Source organism: Calliphora vicina, chromosome 3 (assembly GCF_958450345.1).
Source record: "Calliphora vicina chromosome 3, idCalVici1.1, whole genome shotgun sequence".
In the NCBI taxonomy this organism is placed as follows: Eukaryota; Metazoa; Arthropoda; class Insecta; order Diptera; family Calliphoridae; genus Calliphora; species Calliphora vicina.
Genome location: NC_088782.1, coordinates 89,733,147 through 89,760,991, shown reverse-complemented (window position 1 = coordinate 89,760,991; position 27,845 = coordinate 89,733,147). Strand labels below are relative to the sequence as shown.

Genomic DNA, 27,845 nt, shown 5'->3' with positions numbered 1-27,845 from the left:
TTCCTTTAAGATATTTTAGGTCCCTTAGTGGGATACGAGTGGGATATCTATCAAAATAAATATTTTGTAACTCAAGATATACAATTTTTGATTTTTTGGCAAAATCAAAAACTTTTTTGACTTTTTTTTAAAATGGGCCCTTTTTGTAATTTTTTTTTTTGCTATAAAGAAAGCTTAGGCCTATTCCTTTAAGATGGTTTTGATCGCTTAGTGGGATGCGAGTGGGATATATATCAAAATAAATGTTTTGTAACTCAAGACATACAATTTTTGTGTTAAAACATTTATTTTGATAGATATCCCACTCGCATCCCACTAAGGGACTAAAAATATCTTAAAGGAATGGACCTAGGCTTTCTTTTGAGCAAAAAAAAAAAATTAAAAAAGGGCCCATATTGGAAAAAAGTTTTGATTTTGCAAAAAAAAATTAAAAAATTGTATGTCTTGCGTTACAAAATATTTATTTTGATAGATATCCTACTCGCATCCCACTAAGGGACTAAAAATATCTTAAAGGAATGGACCTAAGCTTTCTTTTGACTACACAAAAAATTTTAAAAAAGGGCCCATTTGGAAAAAAAAATCGTATTTGCAAAAAAAAAAGTCAAAAATTGTAAGTCTTGAGTTAAAAAATATTTATTTTGATAGATATCCCACTCGCATCCCACTAAGCGACCAAAAGGGTCTTCAAGGATAATATCTAAGCTTTTGTTTGACCTAAAAAAAAAGATTAAAAAAGGGTCCATTTTGAAAAAAAAAAGTCAACAAAGTTTTTGATTTTGCAAAAAAAGTCAAAAATTTTATGTTTTGAGTTACAAAATATTTATTTTGATAGATATCCCACTCGCATCCCACTAAGCGACCAAGTAGGTGTTCAAGGAAAATATCTAAACTTTATTTTAAGAAAAAAAAAAAAATAAAAAAAATAGCGTATTTTAAAAAAAAGTCAAAAAAGTTTTTGATTTCGGAAAAAAAATATTAAAAATTTTTTATTATTTTTTTTAAATATTTTTTTTCGAAAGATCGAAGAAATAGCTATCTATACTATTTGGAACACATTTTGCTAAGAACAATAGGTAATAAGTTACATGGATAAGAAAAAACCCCTGTTTGACCAAATTGTCAAAATTTTACCCCCTATAACTCAGAGAGTTCTCGACCGATGTTGTTGAAAAATTGTGTCTGAGTTACTATCCAATAGAGCTAACCTTGGTGCAAATTTCATCCCGATCGGAAGACATCGATTTCAAAAGTTGGTTCACTTGACATGAAATCCCCCATATACAAAATTTATGTCATTAAATTTTGTTACGATCGGTTCATAATTAGTCATTATGTTACAAAATTCAACATAATAATTTTCATATAGACGTAAATCATACGACCTAATTTCATGGTGATTGGTTCATAATTGGTCATAGCATCCTTATAAGGCCCACTTCCGAAAATCACTCACGAATATTAATTTTTGATGTTTTGGAAAAGAAAAATTTTTTGTCATTTATTTAGTGTAGGGTATTATATGGTCGGGCTTGACCGACCATAAAAATGGAATTAACGAATTAATCGACAACGAATCATAAAGGTACTTTCACAATTTACAGTTTTGTGACACTTAATTGCTCTTTTACTCTATTGCAAGGACAAGAACTATACATCATGAATACCGCTATTATTTTTAAAACAATCACACATTGAAGATCTTGCTAATATTGTTAATCCGAATTTAATATTAAGTATTGTCATAAAAATACATGATCAATTTTAGCCGACATTTAAGCCGCCGCCGTTACATTATTGTTTAAGCCGCCGTCGCCGACTAAAATATACCCCGCCGCCGCCGCCGATCATTTTAATTCGGCTTGTTTCTCTGGTCTATGGCGTAGGTGTAAATGCACTATAAGAGAATTTTTTCAATTAATTTTGGAAATGATTTGATTTAACAAAAATTTAATAATTCAAAGTTTGAATAAATTCAGTTATTAATTAACTTTAAAATTAATTCAGTTTAAACAAAGGCTTTGGAATGAATCTAAAAAATTTAATATTAGGAATGGATTTATGGAATTACGGATTAAGATTTTAGTGAATTAAGCTCAAATTTTATTAATTAATTCGAAGCTTTGATATTTAATAATTATAACACTAAGTTTTTATATGAAATTTGGCTATAATATTCCTAATTTACAGTATCATTATATATTTCGGGAATAGCCGGGTACACGGGAATGTAGAAAAAAATTTCCCGATTCCCGGGAATCAAAAAAGGTCGGGAAATTAAAAACCCTAATCACATCTGAACGAAGTCACGTATGAACAGTATTGTCCCCCAATAGATTTTGTGAAAAATTAAATTAAATTTTGATATTACAAGAAGAAAATTAAGTAAATAATAATTGATTGCTTTATTAAAAAAAAAAAATACAAAATAAAGCTCTTCAATAAATTTTCAGTTACTTTACAATGGATAAAGCTATAAATTCAGTTTTGAAGAAAAACATCCTAGAAGATATACAAAATTGGGTTTCGTATCAAGAGTCAACATCAACATCAGTGACAAAACAATTCGAAGATGTCTTAAAAATAACGGACTTAAAGCAAGAGCGATTATTAAAAAAAAACATTGTTAAGTCAAAGCATCGTAAGGCTCTATTAAAGTTCACTAAATCGTACGAAAACTTCACCATTGACGATTGGAAAGAAGTTTCTTGGTCTGATGAAACTAAAATTAATCGGGTGGGTCAGATAGACACATATTGACATGGGTTGTTAAACGCGTTGATATACAAGATCGCAACATATGTCAAACTATGAAATTCTAGGGGTGGATTAATCATGTTTTGGGGATGTTTTCGTGGCAATGAGCCCGGTATACTTCAGCGTATCAATGGTATTATGAGTGCCATAGACTCTATTACCATATTGGAGGACTCTTATCTCCCGAGTCTGGATATATTCAGTGTTGAACGTGGTCAACAAGAAATATTTATGCAGGACAATGATCCTAAGAGCACCGCAAAAATAACAAAAAAAATGGTTTGTTGATAACGAAATCAAACAGCTCGAATGGCCTTCCACAAATTTAAACCCCATCGAGCACATTTGGACAATTTTGAAACGGAAAGTTAGTAAATTGATTCTCTTTTAAAATTAATTAATGTTTTTCATATACGTAGTGAATAATAAAATTCTTCTGTAATATAAAAATTTCGGGACTTTTTGTGAACACTTTTGTCTTCTACTGTATGTATGTATGTAAGTATATATGTACTACTGTTTTATTCACAAGTCATTTTATATTAATATAAGAACTGCATGCAGTTTGGTTTAGTATTTAATGGTTACAGATTGGTGTATTGGAGGGAGGTGTTAGTACATAAAAGAAGAAAAAATTTATGTATGTATGTATGTATATTCATGTTAAATTTTACGTTTCGTTTGTAATTGTGGTTAGTTGTTATTTTTGATTTTGTATTGTTGTTTCTATTTCCTATAAAGCATCACATACAGACAGATAGACAGACAGACAGGCAGATTGGGTCTGTATGTGATTGCATTTATGAATGAATTTTACTACTTTATTAAATATTACAAATCATACATTCGCTGGATATGTTTCGAGCGTACATAGACGCTGGCATAATGATAAAGGACGAACGTTGAATGTTGAAAGACCCATTGTCCGAAATGAATGCAGATATGTTCATATGTATAGATAGTATTCAAGTGCAAAACATAATAAACAAAAATCGATTATCGTTGCTTAAGATTTTTGTTTTCGTTTTTCATTTTTTATTTTATATTTTTATTTTCGTTATTATTATGATTTTTCTGTTGCTCGAGTATTTAAATTCTTCAAAATGCCCTTCTCGACTCGTTTAATTTATAGCCACATACAAAGGTAATTATGAATGTGGATGTGGATGGGCACACTTGAAGTCAGGTTGTATTTTCGAACATTCTTTGGAGCATTGACTCGGTAGAAGAAGAAGAAAAATACTTACTTGTTGGCCAGAAACAAATTCATACATACATACTATTGCGCATACCAGTTAATACTGAATGTGCGTATGGTTATGATTATGTTTATCTGTCTATGCTCGCAAATTGTGTTTTACATACGAATATATTAATATGATCTGCATATTTAAATCAAATACGGCATCTGTGAAACGCATCCCTATACCATGGTCGCCGTTGCAGCGTCAATGATGATGGGATGCTTGGTTGGTTGGTTGGTTAGTTGGTTGGTTAGTTGTTGAATGACGGCTTCTTTCGAATGCCTTCTTTTACTCATATGCCATCACACGGATGCTGCCAGCTAGTTATTCATGCCATATCCATGCACTCACTATTGTATCTGCGTATCAATTTCACTAAAGTCAAAGAGTGGGTGAAAAAATTGAATTCGTCGGAAGTAATTTTTTGTGTGTTGATTAGTTTTTGGTTTAGTTCTTTTCTTTTGTTTTGCATCTTAACATGCATTAACCATTTAAATTGAAAAAAAATATGTATATTCATAATAGCTGATGCATGCACTCGTGCATCTGTACATACGTTTGTATTCAAATCCACACACATTTAAAACGAATACAAAATATCCATAAAAAATTTAACTGTTAAAATTTAATCTGAAAATGAAATTAAAATGAGTCTAAAATTGTCTGGTAGTTGCATAAAAGTCTGCCAATCGATAACACCACTTATAGAAATCTTATTGCAATACAATTTTATATCCTCCATCATCAAATGTTGTGAATGAGTGTGCCCCGAAACACTAGATAATAGTGTGCTCGAATGTTAGTCCGAGGATTGCGAATTCCATTTCCGCAAAAAAACTTCGGTATTCTGCAGAAAAGTCAAATGCTGTATTCATATGTTTGTTAATCTGTATATTCTAGGTGCTTATGAAAACATTCTCACGTCCAAAGGACGAAATCGAAATAAACAGTTTTTATCCAGAATGTTTGTCAATATTATGCAGCCTGGTATTGAAAATCAGTAAAATCGATCGAGTAAAAAAAAATTTTAAACAAAATGTTACAGAACATCGAAAAAATTATATTTTTCACTGTACAGCGAGGCCTCGATTATGCGGCGACATCAATTATCCGGGATAAAAAAGCAAATATTTTTTGATCGAATTATTTTTTTTGCATCGATAACCCGTAATTATAAGCTTAATTTTTTTTCGATTATTTTTTTAACAATAAAACACAATGTGAATAAAACGAAAATTCCCTCGATTGAATACAATGAGTCGAAAGCATATATTTACACGTGTTTAATTTGGAAATTTGGGAAGTCCGGATTGTTAGTGTTAGACATTATAAAAAACAAACAAAAACTTTTTAAGTTTCGTGTAGAAAGTGACTCTGTTATTGGCTTTCGAATTTCTTAAAAATGTACTAAAAAATACAGCACTGTACAATTAAAATTTGACAGAAGCAAATAAAAAAATAATAAATATATATAAAAAGTGCGGAAAAATTTTAGCGTTCGAAAAATATGTTCAATGGATGAATAAAGGTTAAGTGATACATACAAATTATAATATTAAAAGTTATAATTAAAAAAATTCTGCTGGTTTTTTTAGTCAGCTGTTTTTGAATGAAATCTTGCTAAATGTCAGAAAACAGCGGTGTAAACGATATAGATTTTGACATAGATTTCAATTGAAATCCTCTAGATTTCGCTTCAGTGTAAATGCACTATTATTAGGATTCGAACATGTTTATTTCAACACATTTCTTGTGTAATGACCTAAAGTACCACCAAAAAAATGTTTAGCTTGTTCTAAGAAGGGCAACCCGTGCCGACTTTCGATTTAGTTTAGAGGTGCATTTACAAGGGGAAAAAATGTTTTTTTTTTAATTTTTGCCATTAAATAATTACTTTTGCAATTTAATTTAAAAGAATCGAAATGTGTACGTAATTGTCGTTCTAATAAGATATAAAAGACAAAAATTGGTTAAAAAATGTTAAAGTTATTAAAAAATCGCCAGGCCATTACATTAACTAGAACAAGAAATGTAGGAACAAAATTAACATATTTTGAGAAATATTAAAACAAAAGTTTATTCTTACTTAAAATATATCCATATTTACTTGTATATGAGTTTTTATCTTCATAGGATACAGATAACCTATTCGCAGGTATAACCAAAAAAAATATTTTTTTAACGGCGGTTTCAAAACTCCAATTTGAATTTTTTTTTAAATTTTGTTAAACAAATGTGTAGACAATTACGTACACATTTCGATTATTTTAAATTTAATTGCAAAAAATAATTATTTAACGGACAAATTTAAAAAAAAAATGCATTTTTTCCCCTTGTAAATGCACCTCAAAACTAAATCTAAAGTAGGCCGGGTGGCCCTTAGAACAAGCTAAAAAAAATGTTGGTGGTATTTGAGGTCATTACACATGTTTTCAGCGGGTACCGTTTCAACATTTCAAAATGTTTAAATGTTTAACTTTAATTCTAAGGGACACTCTAATGCATATGTATGTAAAAATTATGTTTTTAATTAATTGTTTTCTTTTGCTACAAATATTCGGTTATAATTCTCTAATTAAATTGGTTACCATAGAAATTTAGATGACACACTTATTTATTGCACGAGTTACTGAATCAAAAACGGTTTAACTAACTGTGTATTTGGTATGGCAATGCTATGTGGCTTCGCTTATACAATACATTATGGTTTAAATCCATGCTATGCTTTAGCGCCATCTAGTTACAAAATATTACACTTTTCAATTATAAAGATTTTACATTAGCGATGTAATTTTATTTTAACATTTTAAATGTATCCCTTAACCGTTATATTAGTACCCGAGCACAACATACCCGGCTAGACATACATATATAATATATTTTTTGTATGGTTTTAACCATGATATAAAAAAATACAAGGTATTTTCACTGTATGTCAACCTTATTAAGCATTTGACAATAAAAGAGATTTGAAGTTTATGTGTGAAATAAGCTACCATATTCATCACCCCCTGGTTATACCTGATAAATTTTTATCATGATAAACTTCAAAATGGTTGACTAGATACAAAATTATCAGGTATAGTCTCCATTTATTAGTATTATTGCTTCGTTATGATAAAATTGTTAGTGCTTTTGCATAGACAATTAAAACTAATCCCATTTTTGTCTTTATTGAAGTATATGTACATAGATACATAGACAACAACTAGATAGGTAACTGAGAGCCAAAAACCTAAGTCTGTTGTCAAAAACCTAATTCATGAGAATGTATTGCATGTATTTTGTTATTGTATCACCCGTATGTGTGAAAAGAGAGTAATTTTTCCATATGCATTACTCTCTCCATCCGTTCTATGTGTTTATTCTATGCATATGTAGATACTTCAAACATAAAAAAAACTAAAAATAAAATTTATCCAAGGCATTGAACGGCAACACAATGCACATCTAGTGTACAATATAAAACAATATTTAAAAATTATTTCAATAAAAGTGGTTAAATGTGGTCGAATTTCGGCCACCAAGCGATCCTAGTATACTTAAAACTATGAACAAATTAAATACAAATTTTCAAAGCGAATCATCGCAAATAATATATCTCGTTTCTAGAACAAATGATATTGCATTAGAAATATTTAAAAACTTTGTAAAAATAAATATAGAAGAACAATAAAGATGTAACAATTGGGTAATGTTACAAAGTGTATTGCTCGGATAAATTCAAGACCATCCCTTTTTTTGAAAATCTGCTGGATATAAAGCCAAACGTCTTATATCAATCTCATTAACACGTTCGGCAAAACTCTTGAACCGATAATTTAAAACAAATAATTAATTTAATATTGTAAAAACAATAAACTTTCCTAGATATGATTTAACTTAAATTGTTTTAATATTACTGTTTGTTTTATATATTTTTTCATTCTACACATATTTCATTGAAAATTTCTCGGAGTATTGTAATTTTTCTCTAAATGTGGCAACGCTTCTCTGAATATTTATAAATATAATAAACTTCAAAAATCCCCTTTCCTGTCAAAAAATTTTAAATTATATCTTGTATACATATATAAGTTTGGCATTCAGTTTATAATTTCCACAATATAATTTTCCGATCCAATAAAGTATATATATTCTGGATCCTTATAGTTAGCGGAGTCGATTAAGCCATGTCCGTCTGTCCGTCTCTCTGTTGAAATCAATTTTCTGAAGCTGGGATCTTCGGGATCCAAATCTTCAATAATTCTGTCAGACATGCTTTCGAGAAGTTTCCTATTTAAAATCAGCAAAATCGGTCCACAAATGGCTGAGATATGACTTAGTTTTGACCTATATCGGGATTACTAAATCATTAATATAGGCAATCAAATCCTATCTTGCGCATTTCGTCTTTTTTAATAGTTTTTTTTATTGGATAAAAGACGAAATGCGCATGATAGGGTTTGAGTTTAGACCTATGGTTTCTTGAGGAAACTTTCTTAGACTTTTCCCTAGATTGCGTTTCTGCTTTACGATTTTTTACTTTTTGATCGTCGACCCAGCCTTAATCTAATATATAAAAATCTCGTGTCACAATGTTAGTGTTTGAACTCCTCCGAAACGGCTCGACCGATTTTTATGAAATTTTGTATGTATGTTTGGTAAGTATGAGAATAGGTCGTAAAGTATATTTCATACCGCTAGGTCATTAGGGTGACCCTATCCAAAACTTATTTTTACAATTTTTTGACCAAAAGTTTTTTTCGCATTTTATTTATTTGACATTAAAAAATACCTATAACCTCAAGTTTTCTTCTACCGACCCTCACCCACCCGTTTCTTAGCCGATATTTAAGAGCAATATCCAAATGTCAATATTTACCTATTTTTATGAAATTTTGTACATATTTTTGGTAGGTACGAGAATATTATATTTCATACCGCTAGGACATTAGGATGTCCCTATCCACCCATTTTTAAAATATTTTTCGCAAAAAAATTTCATTTGGCATCAAAAATACCTATAATGCCAAATTCACTTAGAATACATTCGTTATTTTTTATTTAACAACCAAAATATTCACTAGAAATAATTTGTATGGCAGAACAACGTTTGCCGGATCAGCTAGTTATATATAATAATTGAAATTTCGTCTAACTTACAAATAATTTATGAATTCTTGTAAGTTCTAATTCCTAATAATAGTAAGTTAAATAGATGATATTTACAATAGACCTTGACAATAAAGATTGTTGATGACGCCCTTGGCATGGCAGTAGCTGTGATGAAAAACAGCATACATTAAACGTTATTAAAAAGTTTGATCTGTCGTACAATTTCTTTAAAATGATTCGTCGAACAATTTTAAGTAAAGAGAAACAGCTAAAACAACATAAATTTATGGGAATGATAAAACTGGTGGGCACAAATAGTTTTCGGAATGAAAGCGTTCTTACGTTATAGATAAAGCCAGTAATAGGATTATAGTTATGTTGTATTATCTTTAATAAAGCAAAACACGGAATTAAAAAATAGAATAAAATATACATAGAAGCGTTACTGAGAGGCAAAAAACCTAAGCCTTGCGAGTTTTTACTCGAACGCTAATAAGCGTTCGAAATTTATTTTCGATCATGGGGGACCATTCGCCATAGGGGAACATCTGCCAACACCGATGTATTTAAAAATGGAATTGTTTTCTATAAAAAGTTATCCATATTTTAATTTTTTTGTATTATTTTTTTATTTTAGGTTTTTCTTTACTCCCAAGTTAAATTAATCTATATATATAAAAATGAAATGGTCCATGTATGTAATGGCATCACGTGAGAACGTCATTCAAAAATTTTAGTCCAGTCAGCTCCCTAAAGTATGCAGTACAAATTTAGATATTTTATTTGCAAATAAATAATAACAGGTAGGTGTATGTGGGTTGGAGAAACTTGAAGAACTAACATTACTAAATGCTACCGGGCGAAGCCGGGCGCGTCAACTAGTTAATAATAAAATAAATATTTTAATTTAAAATGTTCACCTGCTTTATATATTAAAAGTTTTTTGATTTTTTATCACTGATTTGGCACTCAATTTTACACTTTTTACCCGTTTTGAATGCGTTATTTGCAAAGCGAAAAAATACGTTTTCAAATTTTATGTTAAAATCTTACTTTTTTCCTTTGGCCACTTTTTTCGTAATTTGTATACCCTTTTTAACCGTTTTTACTATACACTTGACGCTTTTCTCCATTTCTAAAATGGCAACACTGAGTTCTACCCTATGTGTTCGTGTATGTTGCATAAATTATTTTATTCCTTTTTTTCGCTTAGTTGATCACACTTAGGTGATCAAGAAAGCTCAACAGACCCATCTAAAATATGATAAATTATTCAAAATGTGATAAAAACTGTTAAAAAACCAATCTCGCATATCAGTTTCCGAGTTATCGCATAAAAACATTTTAGACCTAGCTTAGTTTAGTTTGAAAGTATGTATAGATATGTAAAAGCAATAAAACGACGTATTATTTATAATGTATTCTTTTGAATACATTGTGAAATATTAGTACATTATATGACACACGAAAATATAATACATACCGTGTGATCCATATGAAACTTTGTGTATGTAAAATACATGTGTATTACTCGTGAATTATTTGGCAATTAAAGCATGTTCTATTTTCGTGTGTATAACAGTATTGTATTTTGAAATTCAACACTGTGTGAGTGCAAAATAGAAAAAAAAACTAAACAAAAAGAGTAAAGAAAAATCATCACAAAATAAGTTTCATTGTATTAAATATATTTATTGTGATTTCAAAATGTTTTAAATTAATATATTGTTAAAAACAACAAACATATAAACTAATAGAGGTTATGTCCATGCAATTATATATGTACGTTTGAACGTGGAAACCGTGAATCGTATGTATAACGTGAATTTTGATATACACATGGAATTCCATACGTATCGAATACATGTCCCAATACACAAGCAATACATGCCGTCTGACCCCCCTATTAGCGGTTTAGACTCTTATAAAGTACAAAAAAGCAAACTATCATACAAACAAACAAACAAATTCGATATACGACTTTTGAGCTATATTGAAAAGCAATAACAAAATTTAGCTTTATTATTTGAATTTCCATTTCTAGCCATAATACACTATCCGCTTACAAATCTAAATTTTTTCAGAAAAGAACAGAAAGAATGATAAAATGCAGAATAAAGACATCATTTATGCTATCAATAAAAAAAGAACCATTTGAATTGTGGAAATTACAATCGGAATGACTAACTCATCATATGTTAGTTAGGGTATACAATTGCATCACGAGCTGCTGTAACATATACTCTGTTTAAGTGATGAATTCATAATGTTCTATTTAATTATGTTATCACGTCAGACAATTCTTTTCAACACTATTTAACTAACATAATGTTGCATAACATCAACAAATGAATGTAATAGCATCTTTTATACATTAACAACTACATAATTGAACTAATTTATAGAGAACAATAAAGTAAATAAAGGGTGTATGCAACTAGTTACCTGAACCAAAATTAGTGACAATATAAACGAGTTTTCAAAACATATCCCTACATACATACATAAATATCTATGTTTGTGCAGACATACTACGTACATATGTATATATTAGGGGCGTATCTTTTTTGAAGAAATGTTTACAGGACAATTTGTTAGGGGCAATAGTACTGATACTAAAAACTGGAGTCATTTTGATAAAAGCTATTTCTAAAACCTTTCATGATTTGTTTAACACTTTCGAGACGGAGTTTTATTTTGAGAACCAAAATATATATGGTAGAAATTGTTTGCATATTCTAAAAGATCAGGAAAAAATATTATGTTCTGCATACTCAAAAATCCTGAAATCGTCCTTCTATACTGGGACATATAATCCCAATCAGTGTTCTTGATGGGTGATTCGAAATTAAAAAATGAATAAAACATCAGAATATTATTAAATTTAGATGAAAGTACACTTTTGTTTGCTTATTTATAGCATTTTATAAATGTAATTAGGGATTTAATTTGTGGAATGCTCCAAAACACTTGTAACACAAAGCGTTGTTGTAGCCTGGCATATCATCTTTGTACACTTTTCGATACCAAGTGAAGACCAGTATGCTCTACTGACATACTCTATCTATCAAAATTTCTTCGAAATCAGTCTTTCATCATTTGGCCTTTATTAGAATCGAAAACAATGATTTTTATTTTTTTAAATTTCGTATAAAAAAAAAATTGGAAAAATTTTAAATACGCACGGTATTTTATGCATATGTTTTAATCATGGGCTAACGATGTCATACGCAAATTATTAAGTGTGTTCGCGTACTTTCCAGTAAAAATTATCTAGTTACTTTAATTTAGAGCGTAAAAATACATTTACTCTCAATCTAAAAAATATCCAAAAAAGTACGCGAACAACAATTTGTAAAAATAAGTAGTATTTGATTATAAATAAATTTAAAACGTTTGTTTTGTGTTATTTTACTTTTTTTATTTGCAAAACTTGTATATTAAGGGTACTCATTTAAACGCTTAAGTTTCCCATTTGTTCAATTGTGCAAATTTGCGCGACGTGTTTCATGAACCCACCTTATCAATTTTGTGCAAGTTTATACATTAAATTTCTCTCTATTTGATATAAATGTCAAATAAAAATAAATTCAACAAAAGCCTTAACAAATTTTTCAAATTGTATAAATTTTAATTTTAAAAATGTTGAATGAAAGTTAAATCTTTGGAACAAACGGTGATATACAGAGTTTGCAAGATTTTGTTTATATTCTAGCTGTTGATTAATGTTTTCATACACAATGCCATTTAATGCAATCATTCTGTTCCAAAGTTACAGAATTTTCACATGCACAACATTTTTATATTTTATTTGATTTTTATTCCTTATTAATAAAAGTAAACAAAAGCAGCTGATTCATCAAATGCACAATAAATTCAAGTTTGCGAGTCTATATTGTCGCGCAAACTTATCGGGGTTGTGCAAACGAATTTCCATAAATTTTTTGACAGTTCATTTGCGAGAGTGTAAAAATGCACAGATTGCACAGTTTGCGAGGCATTTAAGCGTTTACATGAGGACCCTTATTGTGTTAATTTTCAACTTTATCGTTTGTTTACATTTGCAACAATATGTTTTAAACATATTTTTTATGTTGATATTTTTTACTGGACAAAAAATGTCCAGTAAAAAATATGTTCTCTAGCTACGAACTGTCACTTTTAACACTCTCTTGCTCTCTCGTTACAATTTTTTAAAAGTAAACGAACGGAATCCCGTAACTTCCAGTGATAATTTGTACAAATTATTACAAATTATCAAGTACGCGAACACAACTATTGTCAATTTGATTTTGCAACGTTGGGGATTTTCAAAAAATGTTTTCCATTTGGTTTTGGATTACTGAACTATTTTAGTCAGTTAGGCTTATGTATGATACATTGATTCCATATGTGTATTCGTAGGTTGCCTTGGGGCTTGAGAAAACATATTACAATCAACACTCGGACAGATTATCAGTCGGTCACTGTTAAATCGACAAAACTAAAGGTAGGGTCACACATGACAAATATTTGACGAAAAAGATGCAACCACTAAATAAAATACAGTTGAATTCTTTTATTTATTTTAAAAACTTATTTTACTTAGGATGATTCAAAACAAAAAAAAAATATTTTATTTTATTTGATGTTGTTTGATCTTACAAAGCACTTGTAAGAGTAAACACGTCAAACTAATTTGTGCTAAAAAAAGTGGTTACGCTTTTGAAGTTGAAAATAGTTATACCCTAATATATACATACATATATACATTTTTTATTAAATGCAGTATTCTTAATTTAACATCCTACTTTATTGTTTATTTCTTAAACAATTTCATATGATTTGTCTGGTTTGCTAATATAGGATGTGTAGAACGAGAAACCTTGTGACGCCAACAACATGTCAATTTACCAAAAACTTAACTATTTTATAACGATTGATTTGGTATCGATATACAATAAATATCTTTTAAGTATCATCTACCCAATGAACAAATGTTTCCGACTTAAAAACTATCAGAGAACGAAATTTAACAATTTATTCTTCATGTTTTGTGCACTTTTCTAATTTAATTGAGAAGTTACAAAAAATTTAACAAAGTGATTTGGTGTATGATTTTTATACATGTCTGTTGTTTTCGATCGATTACTATATTTTTTTAAAATCAAATTTTTAGTTTTCTCGAATAGTAATATTCGAAAATATATTTTTTTCTATTGTCAGAAGAAAAAAAAAATCAAATTGAAATAGAGAATTTAATTTAAAAAAAAAAAAACTGATAATGCTTTACCTGAACCTTTATGAACTAACAATTCATGGAACTGTAAAGATTTCGTCAGTTTAAAGTAATGTATTAGAAAACCGACATTTTTTAAATTTGTATTCAGGTTTTTAGAAAAATTATATTTTCTTAAATGCAGTGTGATGGAATTGGCCTTATCATAAACTTGCTTTGTTCGGCTACTTCTTAATTTAACAAAAATTTAAATTAAAATAAAATTAAAATATTTGTTTAACTGCTTTAAACTTTAAATAAGGAACTCAAAGCTCTTTGGAAACCCGTTCTGTGTTATATTTATTAATTTTCTATGGATTCCAATAAGCGTTTTATATTAGAGCATATCTCCATGGAGTAGCTTTGAAAAAGGAAACAGAAAAAGTGCAATTCTTTTTCCCAGAAAAGAAAATAATGTTTCTCATTATTCTCCTTGAAATGAAAACAAATGTACTTACTTCAGCTTCTTAAATTATTCACGTTTACAATTCAATACAAAAAACGAACATAATTTAAAGTCAAAGTACTTTTAATGACCATTGATCATTATTGGTAAGTGGATAAAATTTCTATTTTTTTGCATATAATATTTTTTCTACATACATATATGTATAAATCAAGAATCTATCTAAATAAATTTTGGTAAAATACATAAATAAATAAATGAAAACAAAAAAAAACTAAATAAATATTATAGAGTACTTGCACTGAGATACATCTACATATGTACAAGGGTAATACTATAAACATTACGGGTAATGATTACTCATGTATGTATGTATATTGGTATATATCATGTCGAGTAGTTCGACAGCTTTTTTGGAGTTTGGATAGACTTGATTTTTTCAGCTTTTTGTGGTATTTGTATTCGTTGTTAAAGAACTAAAATTGAATTACGGGAGTATTGACCAGAGTGTAAATTTGAAACTTCTGCATATTCATTCCTAACAATAGAATTCAACATATCATAAGTTTTTACGTAGACAACAATCAAATTTAATCAAATACTTATTTACATCTGACACTCGTATTCAGCATGTGGGTAGAAAATGTGCTATATTTATAATATTATGCATTTATTATTGAAAAATATGTGCCTAAAATATGCTTTAAAAAAACACTTATATTTTAGCGCAGAAACATAAAATAATTAACTGTGGATCGCTTAATGTTCAAAAAATATACAAGAGAGTCTCAGCTGTTAGGACTCTTTAAATTATATTTCGAATTAAAATTAGTTAACTCTTTGCGGTTGAGTGGTTAGTTTACTAAACAACATTTTCTATAGTCTTTAAAACAGAGTTTATTGTCATCTATTGCCATTTTGCTAAACAATTATATTTTTTGAAGTCATCGTTTTTGATTTTTTGCAAAACTTTGCCGTCAGGGTCCTCTGGTTAGATAAGTATATTAATTTGAAAATATTGTAAAAATCTGTGTTTTTAAGAGTCTTTCACGCATTTAATAAAAAAAGCACATAGTGTTTACTGTTCATCGAATTCAGTGTTAATTTGGTATTTCGGTTGTTTGCTCAGAAAATTTATTCAAAAATATTAGATTTCAAAAAAATTTATACGAAAGAAAAATTTGTATCATAGTTATTTTTAATGCCAACCCCCACGGTGGTTAGTAAACTAACCACTTCACTTTACTCCACAAAAAACCTATCAATGGGGTGATTTTTTCATGTTTTGATTAATTTTTTCTTACTTTTTATAATAAACTAACCTGATTAAAGTAAAAATGCCATTGTTTTGAAACTTATACACAAAAAAGCGTGGCTGACCTCTCGGTTTTTATTAGTTTAATATTTTTTTAATTTTGTTTCGATTTAAATAAAATTGAGACTCACTGAACAAATTTTTATAAGGTTTTTTCGATTTTTTAACATTTTGTTCGTCGGATATATGTATGTATAGAAGTGCAGTACCACCCGGTTGAGTATTGTACACAAAAAAAAATTTGGTAAAACGAATGTTAAAGTAGCAATCAACCTTAATTTTCATATCGTAACAAATGGCTATGAAGAGAGTTATCGCTCTTGAATGTGAAGTTATAAAATCTTTCGGTAACGAAATCTCTTATAAATCGAAATTACAATAAAAACAAATATGAATGTTGTGATACATTTAATGCATTTCTGATACTTAAATAAAACTCTAAACTTTTTTGAAGCAAAATGTTATGAAAAGATAATTCAATAAAGATATAATAATATGTATTATTTAAACATACATACTAAGTATTAAGCGTGCAGTGTTAACAGAAGTCGCAGTGTTTAACTGGCCAAAAGGCGCAAAACATTCATATATTCGTACATACAAGCACTCAATTACATATATTTCTTTTTTTAAAAAAAAAAAAAAACAACCTCTCGAGTGGAAAGGTCAAAAAAATCTAATATTTGTTATTAATAAATATTTTTGTTTATCTCCACAATATACAATAATAATAATAATAATACAAAATTATTTTACAGACAAAAAATAAAGTTAATAAAAAATCATAATAGACATAAGCATACATATGTATGTAAAAATATACTTCAGTATTTTTCTATGGTTTATTTGTATGCGTATGTGAATTTCAAATTGAAACGCACACTATCGATCAGCAAAGAATCGAATAAAACAAATTGCCGATTTGGCTGATATGCGATACTACCGTGTAGAGTAATTATGTACGAATATGTTCCTACGAACCTATAAATAAATACATGGTATTAACGTTTATTCATTTATTTATTTATTTATTTGTGTTTCTTCATCATAATTTAGAAAACTTAAACAAAACTCTAACCCAACCAAACTAAATTAATAAAATAAAATAAAATAAGCAACACACAATCATCTAAGCGTCCGTCTAACATGTAAAATCTAAAGATACTAAAAACAAAAACAATAAATACCCCATGGAACCAGTTTCTGGTTTGATAAATATTTTATTTGATGTTGGTAAATGACAAGATAATCCAAAGTAATCAATCAAAATTATTTGAATTTGTAAGCCACAATCAAGTTGTGCCAGTGCTTGCGTACGTACCACTTGATTAAGCCACGTTTAGAATTTTGTATTCAGACCAACTTGCTGACTTCCAATAGACAAACTTTTTTAATAGAAAAACAATTATAAACCTATTGTTGATCTGCTTATAGCATTTTAATACATACATACATACAAACATACATATGTACACACAGCATCAAAAGTGAGTAAACACCAGCGAATTTTTTGATTTTTTAAGATCATAAAAATCATTATAGTCCGACTTGAATATTTTTTTTCACAACAGAATCTATTATTCAACGCATTCTCCAACAAACCGAAACTTTTAAAATTTAATCGATAGATAAACTTTAGGATTTTCATTATCTTAAAAAAAATCATATAATTTTTGGTGTATACTCACTTTTGAGGCTTACTGTATGTAACGCTTGCTACCAGAGAGCCATAACTCCAAACACATGGTTTCGAGTAAAATGCCTTTGAATGTTTGAAGTTTTATTCTTTAAATACGATAAAACCCCACGTATATATTAGAGATTTATATATTTTTTAACTGATTTTAAACTAAATTTGTATCAATAAAATATTCATAAAGAGATAAGTTTTAGTTTGGATGTATCTTAGGACAAATCTCACGCGCCTCGTAAACAACAAAAGAAAGTTTAAAGATAAAACTATCTGAAAGATTTTAGCACAGGGAATGTTTTGTAGTATTTAATTAAATAAAACCAAATTTTGAGTTATGCCACTCTTCAAAGATACAAGTTTCATATTTTTAAATGTCTCATAAAACTCATAAACCGTATGAAACACAATTTTTAAATCTTTGATCTACAAATTTTTTGAGTTAAATATTAATTTCGCACTAGATTTCATATAGGAAGGTTGTGTTACGGTTCTTTTTCACCAAAACAATTGTTCATCTTAATTTGTTTACCACCAAACTATTTACATTCACCAAAAATTATTTTTAATATTTATCTTAAAGTACACTTGGTGAAGGGTATATATGATTCGGCATAGCCGAATATAGCACTCTTGTTTTATCTGAATTAGACCGACTCACAGAAAAAAATTTTATTGCTATCCCCCCAACGTAAGCATTGTGGTATGCTCACATTCGTGAGCTGGAACATTAAAAAAATATTTATTTTTATTATTTTGAAAATATTTGTATTTTCTTCCAAAACAACTCATGCACTATATATTCCTCAAAAATTAAATTAGTTAGAAGATAGTTTTTTCTAGCAGATATTATTTATTTTAAATACAAAATATTACTTAACATCTATCCTCAACTATGTTAAATTTGTGCGTGTAAAAGGCATCCACGAAAGTGGTTAGATAAATATACTTATTAATTTGAAAATATTAAGGGTACTCATTTAAACGCTTAAGTTTCCCATTTGTGCAAATGGGCAAATTTGCGCGACATGTTTCATGAACCCACCTTTTCAATTTTGTGCAAGTTTATACAGAAAATTTATATTTGTCAAATAAAAATACATAAATTCAACAAAAGCTTTAATAATTTTTTTTCAAATTGTATAAATTTTAATTTTAAAATGTTGAATGAAACTTAAATCTTTGGAACAAACGGTGGTATACATAGTTTGGAGGACTTTGTTTATGTTCTAGCTGTTGGTTAATGTTTTCATACACAATGTCATTTAATACAATCATTCTGTTCCAAAGTTACACAATTTTCACATGCACAAAATTTTTATATTTTATTTGATTTTTATTTCTTATAAATAAAAGTAAACAAAAGCAGCTGATTCATCAAATGCACAATAAATTCAAGTTTGCGAGTCTAAATTGTCGCGCAAACTTATCGGAGTTGTGCAAACGAATTTCCATACATTTTTTGACATTTCATTTGCGAGAGTGTAAAAATGCACAGATTGCACAGTTTGCGAGGCTTTTAAGCGTTTACATGAGGACCCTTATTGTAAAAATCTGTTTTTTTAAGAGGCTTTCACGCATTTAATAAAAAAGCACAGAGTGTTTACTGTTCATCGAATTCAGTGTTAATTTGATATTTCGGTTGTTTGCTCAGAAAATTTATCCAAAAATATTCGATTTCAATAAAATTTATACGAAAGAAAAATTTTTATCATAGTTATTTTTAATGCCAACCACTAACCACTTCACTTTACTCCACAAAAAACCTTGCAATGGGGTGATTTTTTCATGTTTTGATTAATTTTTTCTTACTTTTTATAATAAACTAACCTATACACAAAAAAGCGTGGCTGAAAAAATTAAAGTTTAAAAATTATAATTGTTCTTCTGAGAAAATGATGGATGTATTAATTCTAATATTTATTTAACGCTATATCTTTAGAGCCACCATCAGCGACTAGGCTTTCTAAAATTTTGATCGTGCTTTAACCATCGCTTTGCCAATACCCCCCCGGGTGACCTCTCGGTTTTTATTAGTTTAATATTTTTTAATTTTGTTTCGATTTAAATAAAATTGAGACTCACTGAACAAATTTTAGAGTTCTATATAATTTAATAAAAACATTAGAAACTTTTTATAAGGTTTTTTCGATTTTTTAACATTTTGTTCGTCGGATATATGTATGTATAGAAGTGCAGTACCACCCGGTTGAGTACTGTACACAAAAAAAAAATTGGTAAAGCGAAGGTTAAAGTAGCAATCAACCTTAATTTTCATATCGTAACAAATGGCTATGAAGAGAGTTATCGCTCTTGCATGTGAAGTTATAAAATCGTTCGGTAACGAAATCTCTTATAAATCGAAATTACAATAAAAACAAATATGAATGTTGTGATACATTTTTTGTATTTTTATACCCTTCAGCTTCGTGAGAAGGGTATATATAAGTTTGTCATTCCGTTTGTAATTTCTACATTTTTCATTTCCGACCCTATAAAGTATATATATTCTGGATCCTTATAGATAGCGGAGTCGATTAAGCCATGTCCGTCTGTCTGTCTGTCTGTCTGTCTGTCTGTCTGTCTGTCCGTCTGTCTGTTGAAATCAATTTTCTGAAGGCCCCAGATATCTCCGGGATCCAAATCTTCAACAATTCTGTCAGACATACTTTCGAGAATTTTGCTATTTAAAATCAGCAAAATCCGTCCATAAATAACGGAGATATGAGCAAAAATCCGAGACAACCTCTGAAAATTTCATCAAAAAACACAATGTCTTGCATGTTTTGACAAAAAAACAACAAAACGTATGGTTGGATGTGCAAGCTTTGCGTATTTTGTTTTTTTTGTGTTTTGTTTCTTTTGGCGTTGTTGTTGTTTTTTATACAACTAAACTTTTGTTTGGTTGTGTGTTGGTTTTTTTGACAAAAAATCAACAAATCGTATGTTTGAATGTGCATGCTTTGCGTATTTTGTTTTTCTTTTGGCGTTGTTGTTGTTTTTTATACAATTAAACGTATGTTTGGATGTGTGTTGGTTTCATTGCCTTGCGTATTTTTTTTTTTGTTTTTTCTTTTGGTATTCTGTTTCATTTGGCGTTGTTGTTGTTTTTTGTGTTCTTGATAAATTTAGGATGCTGTACGCTGAAAGTGGGCAATGTACATACATATGTATGTATATACTAATTATAAAAAATAATGATGCATCCACAACAAAGGTGAAGGGTTTATAAGATTCGGCATAGCCGAATATAGCACTCTTACTTGTTTTTTTTAAAAAAATGTTAAAAATACATTTATTTCAATAATTATCTAATAGTACTTGACTAGAGCTTAGTTTCAGGCTTCTGTAAAAGGATAATTTCAAGAAAGTGTTTATTTCAAATGTTCTTTGACCTTTAGGCGAGTTATACAATAATGAATTGATTCAACATATTAACAAGAATAATTCTGAATTATACATATGAAATTATCTTAAATAATTAATGAAATTCAATGTGTTAATTTTTTATAAAAAAGTTAATATTTTTCTGTGTTATTATTGTGTTTAGGATACATACAGTGGCAGCCAGCTATTTAGCACAAATACTTGAATTTTTTTCATCAACTGAATTTTAAGTGCGATAGAGCCAAAACAAAAGGACCTGAGGGTATGAAATTTATTATTAATATTTCTAGTTTCTCAAAAATGTTTGGAAAAATCGGTACAACATATATGAACAAAGATATTTGGAAATACGTTGACCCACCTCGGCGAACATCCGTTGTTAATAACATGATATGACCGAAACTAATGGAACTAAAAATACGAAATTTGGTCCGAATATTTTATAATAATAAAAATATAATGATATACATAAATGTTAGAAAACATGTTTATTTAAAAAAAAAAGTTGTAGAAAAATCGTAATGTCAAAAATTGTATGTGTTGAGTTACAAAACATTTATTTTGATAGATACCGAACTCGCATCCCTTTCTTTTAAGAAAAAAGGGCCCATTTAAAAAAAAAATCAAAAAAGTTTTTGATTTCGGAAAAAAATATTAAAAATTTTTTATATTTTTTTTAAATATTTTTTTTCGAAAGATTGAAGAAAGAGCTATCTAAACTATTTGGGACACATTTTGCTAAGAACAATAGGTAATAAGCAGGGCAACCAAAAATATGCTCTAAAAAAAGTGTTTTATGCGCATAAAATATGCACTTAAAAACGAAAAATATGCTCTTAAAATATAAAAAATATGCACTTAAAAATAGTTGGTTGTTGTTTGATTTCAAAATTTCATAAAAAAATATATATGAAGTAAATAAAATATTGAGCTCATAAATTAAAATTGGTTATTATAGGATTAAATATCGATTTTAGGGAATTTGGCACTACATGAAAATAGTTATATTCAATTCATTTTATTATATTTAGAAATAAATTACTATGTGTTTACTTAAGTTCTAAAATTTTTTAACTAAATCTTTGTTTTAGATTTCCGAGTTTCTTAGACAATCATAATCAATTGATTTGTCTCATCTTTTAAACTGCTTAATACTTCAAACTTTTTTTTAGTAATTAGTGGCATAATATTTTACATTCTCAATCCATGTGTCCCAATGTTTATAGGATTCCTACTGAGGATGTACCCAATCAGTTTCTCCAAATGTTTCTATTCTATATGAAGCTTTAAAAGTTTTTTTATCATTTGAATAATGTTTCAAAAACTCTGTGAATAGCCTGTAATTTTTTGGTAAAAAATTGCAAAGGATTTTGGAGCATTCATCATGTATCTAGATTAACATCTGAATTCGGCTTCTAAAATTTAAATAGAATTATAAAAGAACCTTACAATAGTGGAATGATTAGTTCTATTTAAGACTGCGGCAATTAAAAAAACTTTTTGTTCAAGTTTTATCACTGGGACTCAAAATACCGTGACATTTCCTATGTTTCTTCCTTTCTCATCCATTGTATCGTTTATCGATATCCACGTATATTCTTTTTTAACGATTTCTTAATAAATTTTTTTACAAGTTGTGTTAATATATCAACGGGTTTTGAACGCGAGATTTTCGATAGATCTTAATATTCTGAACGTTTGTTGAATACTTGTTTAATTTTACATTAGTGGTAAACTATTAATGCCCAAACTGTCTCAATCTCAAGCTGACTAAAATTCCTTCTTTTAAATGTATCCAACAATTTTTTAAGAAGTTGCCCATAATAACATACAATTTTGGAATTTTCTTTTAATTTTTTACGTATTTTTACTATTTGTTAAATTTTAATATTTGTGTGTATATTTTTAATTTAATTGAAATATATGAAAACTAAGCTCCCTTAAATCAACGAAAACTCTGTGAATATAAGCGATTATGGGTACTCTATTTTTTATTTAAGTAACTTAGGCCAATTATCATTGGACCTTAACAAAATAGTAAAATATATAAATAAAATAATGAAAAATAAAAGAAAATATCCAACAAAAATATGCAGTTATGAGTTAAATATGCAACAATATGCTATAAAACGCAAAATATGCCAAAATATGCAGTATAGGGCAAAATATGCAAAAATATGCGCTAACAAATCGATGCCAAAATTCTTAAAATTGTCTGAAACGGATAAACGCTAACTCATATGTTTATACGACGCACAGCAAAAAATATGATATTGCATATTTTTGGTTGCCCTGGTAATAAGTTACATGGTCTTGCTGAAAAATTGTATCTGAATTACTATCCAATAGGTCATTCTTATATATATTTTGATTGTTTTTGTTTTCAATACAAATAAGGAATTTAATTGATTTGTGAAAATAATACAATTTCTTTGATATTCATATTTTGCTCCATAACCTGTTTTGGCAGATTTCAATAATAAACTGCATAGTTATACCCTACACCACCACAGTGGGGAGGGCATACTGCGTTTGTGCAGATGTTTGTAACGCCCAAAAATATTAGTCTAACACCCACCTTAAAGTATACCGATCGACTTAGAATCACTTTTTGAGTCGATTAAACGATGTCCGGCCGTCCGTCTGGCTGGCTTTCCATGTAAACCTTGTGCCCAGAGTACATACAGGTCGCAATTTTGAAGATAAAATTTTGTACATATTAATTTTTCGGCCCAAGGCCAAGTCTATTGAAACTGGCTGAAATCTGTCCATTATTTCTCCTAGCCACCATACAAATGTCCTTCCGAAATTGGACTTTATCGGTCATAATTGTTTAATTTATATATGTATCTCCACAAATTCCGCCCCAAATAAGTTTTATATATACAAAATTCATGTCACCAAATTTTGTTACGATCGGTTCATAATTAGTCATAGCTCCCATAATAGACCCGCTTCCGAAAATCACTTTAAGCTTCCATATAAGGCCCACTTCCGAAAATCACTCAAAAATATAAATTATTGAAATTTTAAAAGAAAAATGTTTTTGTTCTTTTACTTATGGTCGGGCTTGACCGACCATACTTTCTTACTTGTTTTTGTATGAATCTAATTTTTTTGGTTGTGCATTTTGTATATGAGGGTGTTTTACAAAGACGGGAATAGCAATATCGACTATGTTGGGACTTAGATGACTTTTACACACTGTTACGCAAGAAATGACTAACTTATAAACACCCCCATTCAACCGGAGGAGTGGTAACCTTTGATAGCCATTAGCTAGTGTAACGGACAGATGATTTAATGTGCATTTTAACATCTTCTTTAGAACATAAAGAATAAGGTTATGCCAATTGTTAGCTTATTGTTTTTCATTCCGTTCTAAAACCCTTATTTGACTGGACTATGATTATTGAATTGAACTGTGTTATTGAATGTTTGAGGTAGTTTCTACATACATAAATATAGTACACCATGGATGTCAATACGTTTCTGTTATTGTACTTTTTGTGACTGTTGAATTTATGAATCTGCATGTGGTGTTGTGCATACATACTTGTATCTTGTATTTATTTGGTTATACGAGTATAACGACTTTTTTATGCCTTAATGGTTTCACTTGTTAAAAAACGCACCATATTCGGATTACAATACACATCAATAGCGAACACGGGCATAAAGCAATAATAATAATAACAATAATAATAATAATAAACTTGTTGTCTTTAAATTATGTTGCGCCACTAAATGCAAGCGTTTATGTCAAATTAATGTCAATCCTTTCGGCAGTAAAGCAAAACCTTAAAGATGTTCTTAGAAATATATGTATATGTAAGTACATATTTACAAACCAACTTGAATACTCAAACTTGCATTACAGATATCTTTTTAGTTTAGTTTTTTTTTCATATTGTTAAATAAATAAATGCAGTTTACGCTTCCTTTAATAATCAACTGGATACCTATTCACATTTCATAGATACAAGATATAATGAAGATAGTACGTACATACATACATATACTTATATACAACCTCGTACACACATTTAGACGCAAATGGCGAAATATGTGTATGTTTTTATACAATACGGATTTAAAATGAATAGATGACATTTCATAATAAACATGGAAATGTGTATTTATTGAATATGTATTAGCATACTTAGAGATATCTTGTATCTGCAAGTTGATGTAAGTAATAATAGTTGTAATAATCGCAGCATTAAACTCTGATAACTAAGCTCATCAACAGCTCTGGTGTGAAAGAGGCTATTGAAAGGGAATACATTGTCCTTGTAGAAGTGAAACGTAACAAAACAAATTTACCGGATGCTAAAATGGTTTTTCGATAACATTAACGACAAACGTTGTTGCTTCTTTAAAAGAATATATATATTTCTTTTATTTATTTTGTATGTTTATACATTTAGGTGTTTTCAGTAACAACCCTTTGAATACATATAAACATTAGGGTGGCCCTTAATAAACAAAAGTTGGATTTTGGCCAGTCTCACCCCCCAGTGTGGTGAACATTGGTATAAAAATTATTCCGAAAATTTTTTAGGTAAATCCGTTGGGGTTAAGATGTGAGATGTAAAATACTACTATTGGAGATATTTTCATATTTTTATTCCCTATTATATTCTCAATAAATCCCAAATGAGCTGATCAAAAAATTCTGAAATTTGTTTAACAATATTTTTAAAAATTTGAAAATGGAGTTTTGGAACTGCCGTTAAAATAAATTATTTATTTTTGGTCATACCTGCGAATAGGTTTACGGTATCCTACGAAGCCAAAACTCATATACAAGTAAATATGAATTTATAGACGGGCTTGCGACACGCCTCAACCCCAATCGATTTACCTAAACTTTTTTCTGGATGATTTTTTTACCAATGTTCACCAAACTGGAATTTAAATATAAAACTATTCAACAGGCGGATTGGATTTGATTTTTGTTACTGTCCAAAAAGTGTGTCGTAAAATATGATCGTCTAAATCCGCCGCCTAAAGCAGATTTTTATGAAGTTTTTGATGTAATATCCCTCCGTATACCTAGAAATTACATTATCCAAGATGATTGCGTCAATACTTAAAATTTGTCATTGATTAGCAATTTAACTGCAACAGGAATGTTATTCACTTCAGTTGCTAACTCTAGCCATTTCTTCCTTTCAATCTCATTTCCATGCAAACCTTTTTATTTTTATAAAAAAATTAGTTCTGGCTGCAGTGTCTCGAGGACCTAATTTAACGCAAATATTTAATATTTACTTGTTTTTTACCATATTTGTTAAGAAAATGTTATTTAGTAATATAATTTCAAATTTTGACGTTCACAAATTTGTACCGATATCCGCCGTTAATATTGCACATATTTTACAAAATTGTTGAACTTATGTTACATCAATATATAAAATTTAACATTAATAAGCTCTATATATCTATGTATACTATGGAAAAAATGTCGGATTCTTGTTCGTCTTTACCCCACAAAACGATTCCCCTTTCCAGATATTGAAATTGCCGAAATTTGAGCTCGATTAAACGACGTTAACCCGCTCGTCGCTCAAAGTTCGAAAAAATCCAAATTTTTTGCCAAAAAGCTGACATACAGAGCCATAACTCCAGAACTGTAAAGAATAGAAACACGTGCATTGGCCCACTCTAGTGTACAAATTTACAAAGAGTTTAAGGTTGTTTCCTTTTTTTAAGTAGTTTTTTTTTTGATTTACTTTTTATGATTTGTGGTTTCATTAAATTTACACTTTTTTTATTTTATCTTACTATTTGTATTGTATTTTCAGGTCAGTTTTTTTTAAGTACATGCTTTAATTGACGTTGTTCATGTTTTTATTAAAATGTATGAATGAAAGCAATCCAAAAGTATAAAAAATAATCATTGAAAATACAAAAATCTTGATAATTGATTGCAGACCTTAATCCGGATTGTCAAATTATCCGGACTACCGAATAAAAATTTAATAACATTGTTCTTGTATTAAAAATGATTTTAAAATACATATCTAATGATATATAATATTTATGTATCATTTAAATAAATGATTACATTTAAAAAGAACAAATCTAACAGAGATAAATTTTTGTGTATCTTTTTACTGAATGCATCTTGCACAAACACTGAACTTCAGAAGAAAAGAAATAATAAAAAAGATCTAGTACGGTACTTTTCTATGTTTTAGAAAAAAAAACATGGAATTGCATAGAAAATAGTTTCTTTTTGCAGCAAAAAAATAAAAAAACAAGTAAGAGCCGTGTCGAATCTTAAATACCCTCCACCTAAATATGATGGTATAACAACTGAAATAATATAACAATTGTTAGTAAGACTAGTTTACGCAGAGCATATTTTATTTCAAATGTACAAAAAATTGTATCTAATTCAACAATTTATAATTGAAATTCCTATTAGAACGTATAAAATTTAACAATTTATATACTTAATAATAAGTGAATAAGTTAAGTTTGGATTATTATTTTTCCTTTTTAACCCCAAGTGAAGAAACAGAGTATAAAAAAGGGTATACAAATATATTTAGACAAATTTCAAGATACTGGGTCGTGGGACTTATATGGGAGCTATGACCTATTATGAGTCGATTGTCATAAAATATTTTAACGTGATTTTTATGTATTTATATGAGAGCTGTGGCCAATTATGTACAAAT

General features: G+C 28.8%; 1 protein-coding gene across 1 annotated transcript in view; it reads left to right on the top strand.

Annotated features, from left to right (window-relative positions):
- Positions 1-2,835: 2,835 nt before the first annotated feature.
- TfAP-2 (transcription factor AP-2) overlaps positions 2,836-27,845 on the top strand; it is a 64,957-nt gene continuing 39,947 nt past the window's right edge. Inside the window, exon 1 of the mRNA XM_065505980.1 lies at positions 2,836-3,036. Within this exon, the coding sequence (XP_065362052.1) occupies positions 2,836-3,036 (201 nt within the window). The remainder of the gene's footprint in view (positions 3,037-27,845) is intronic.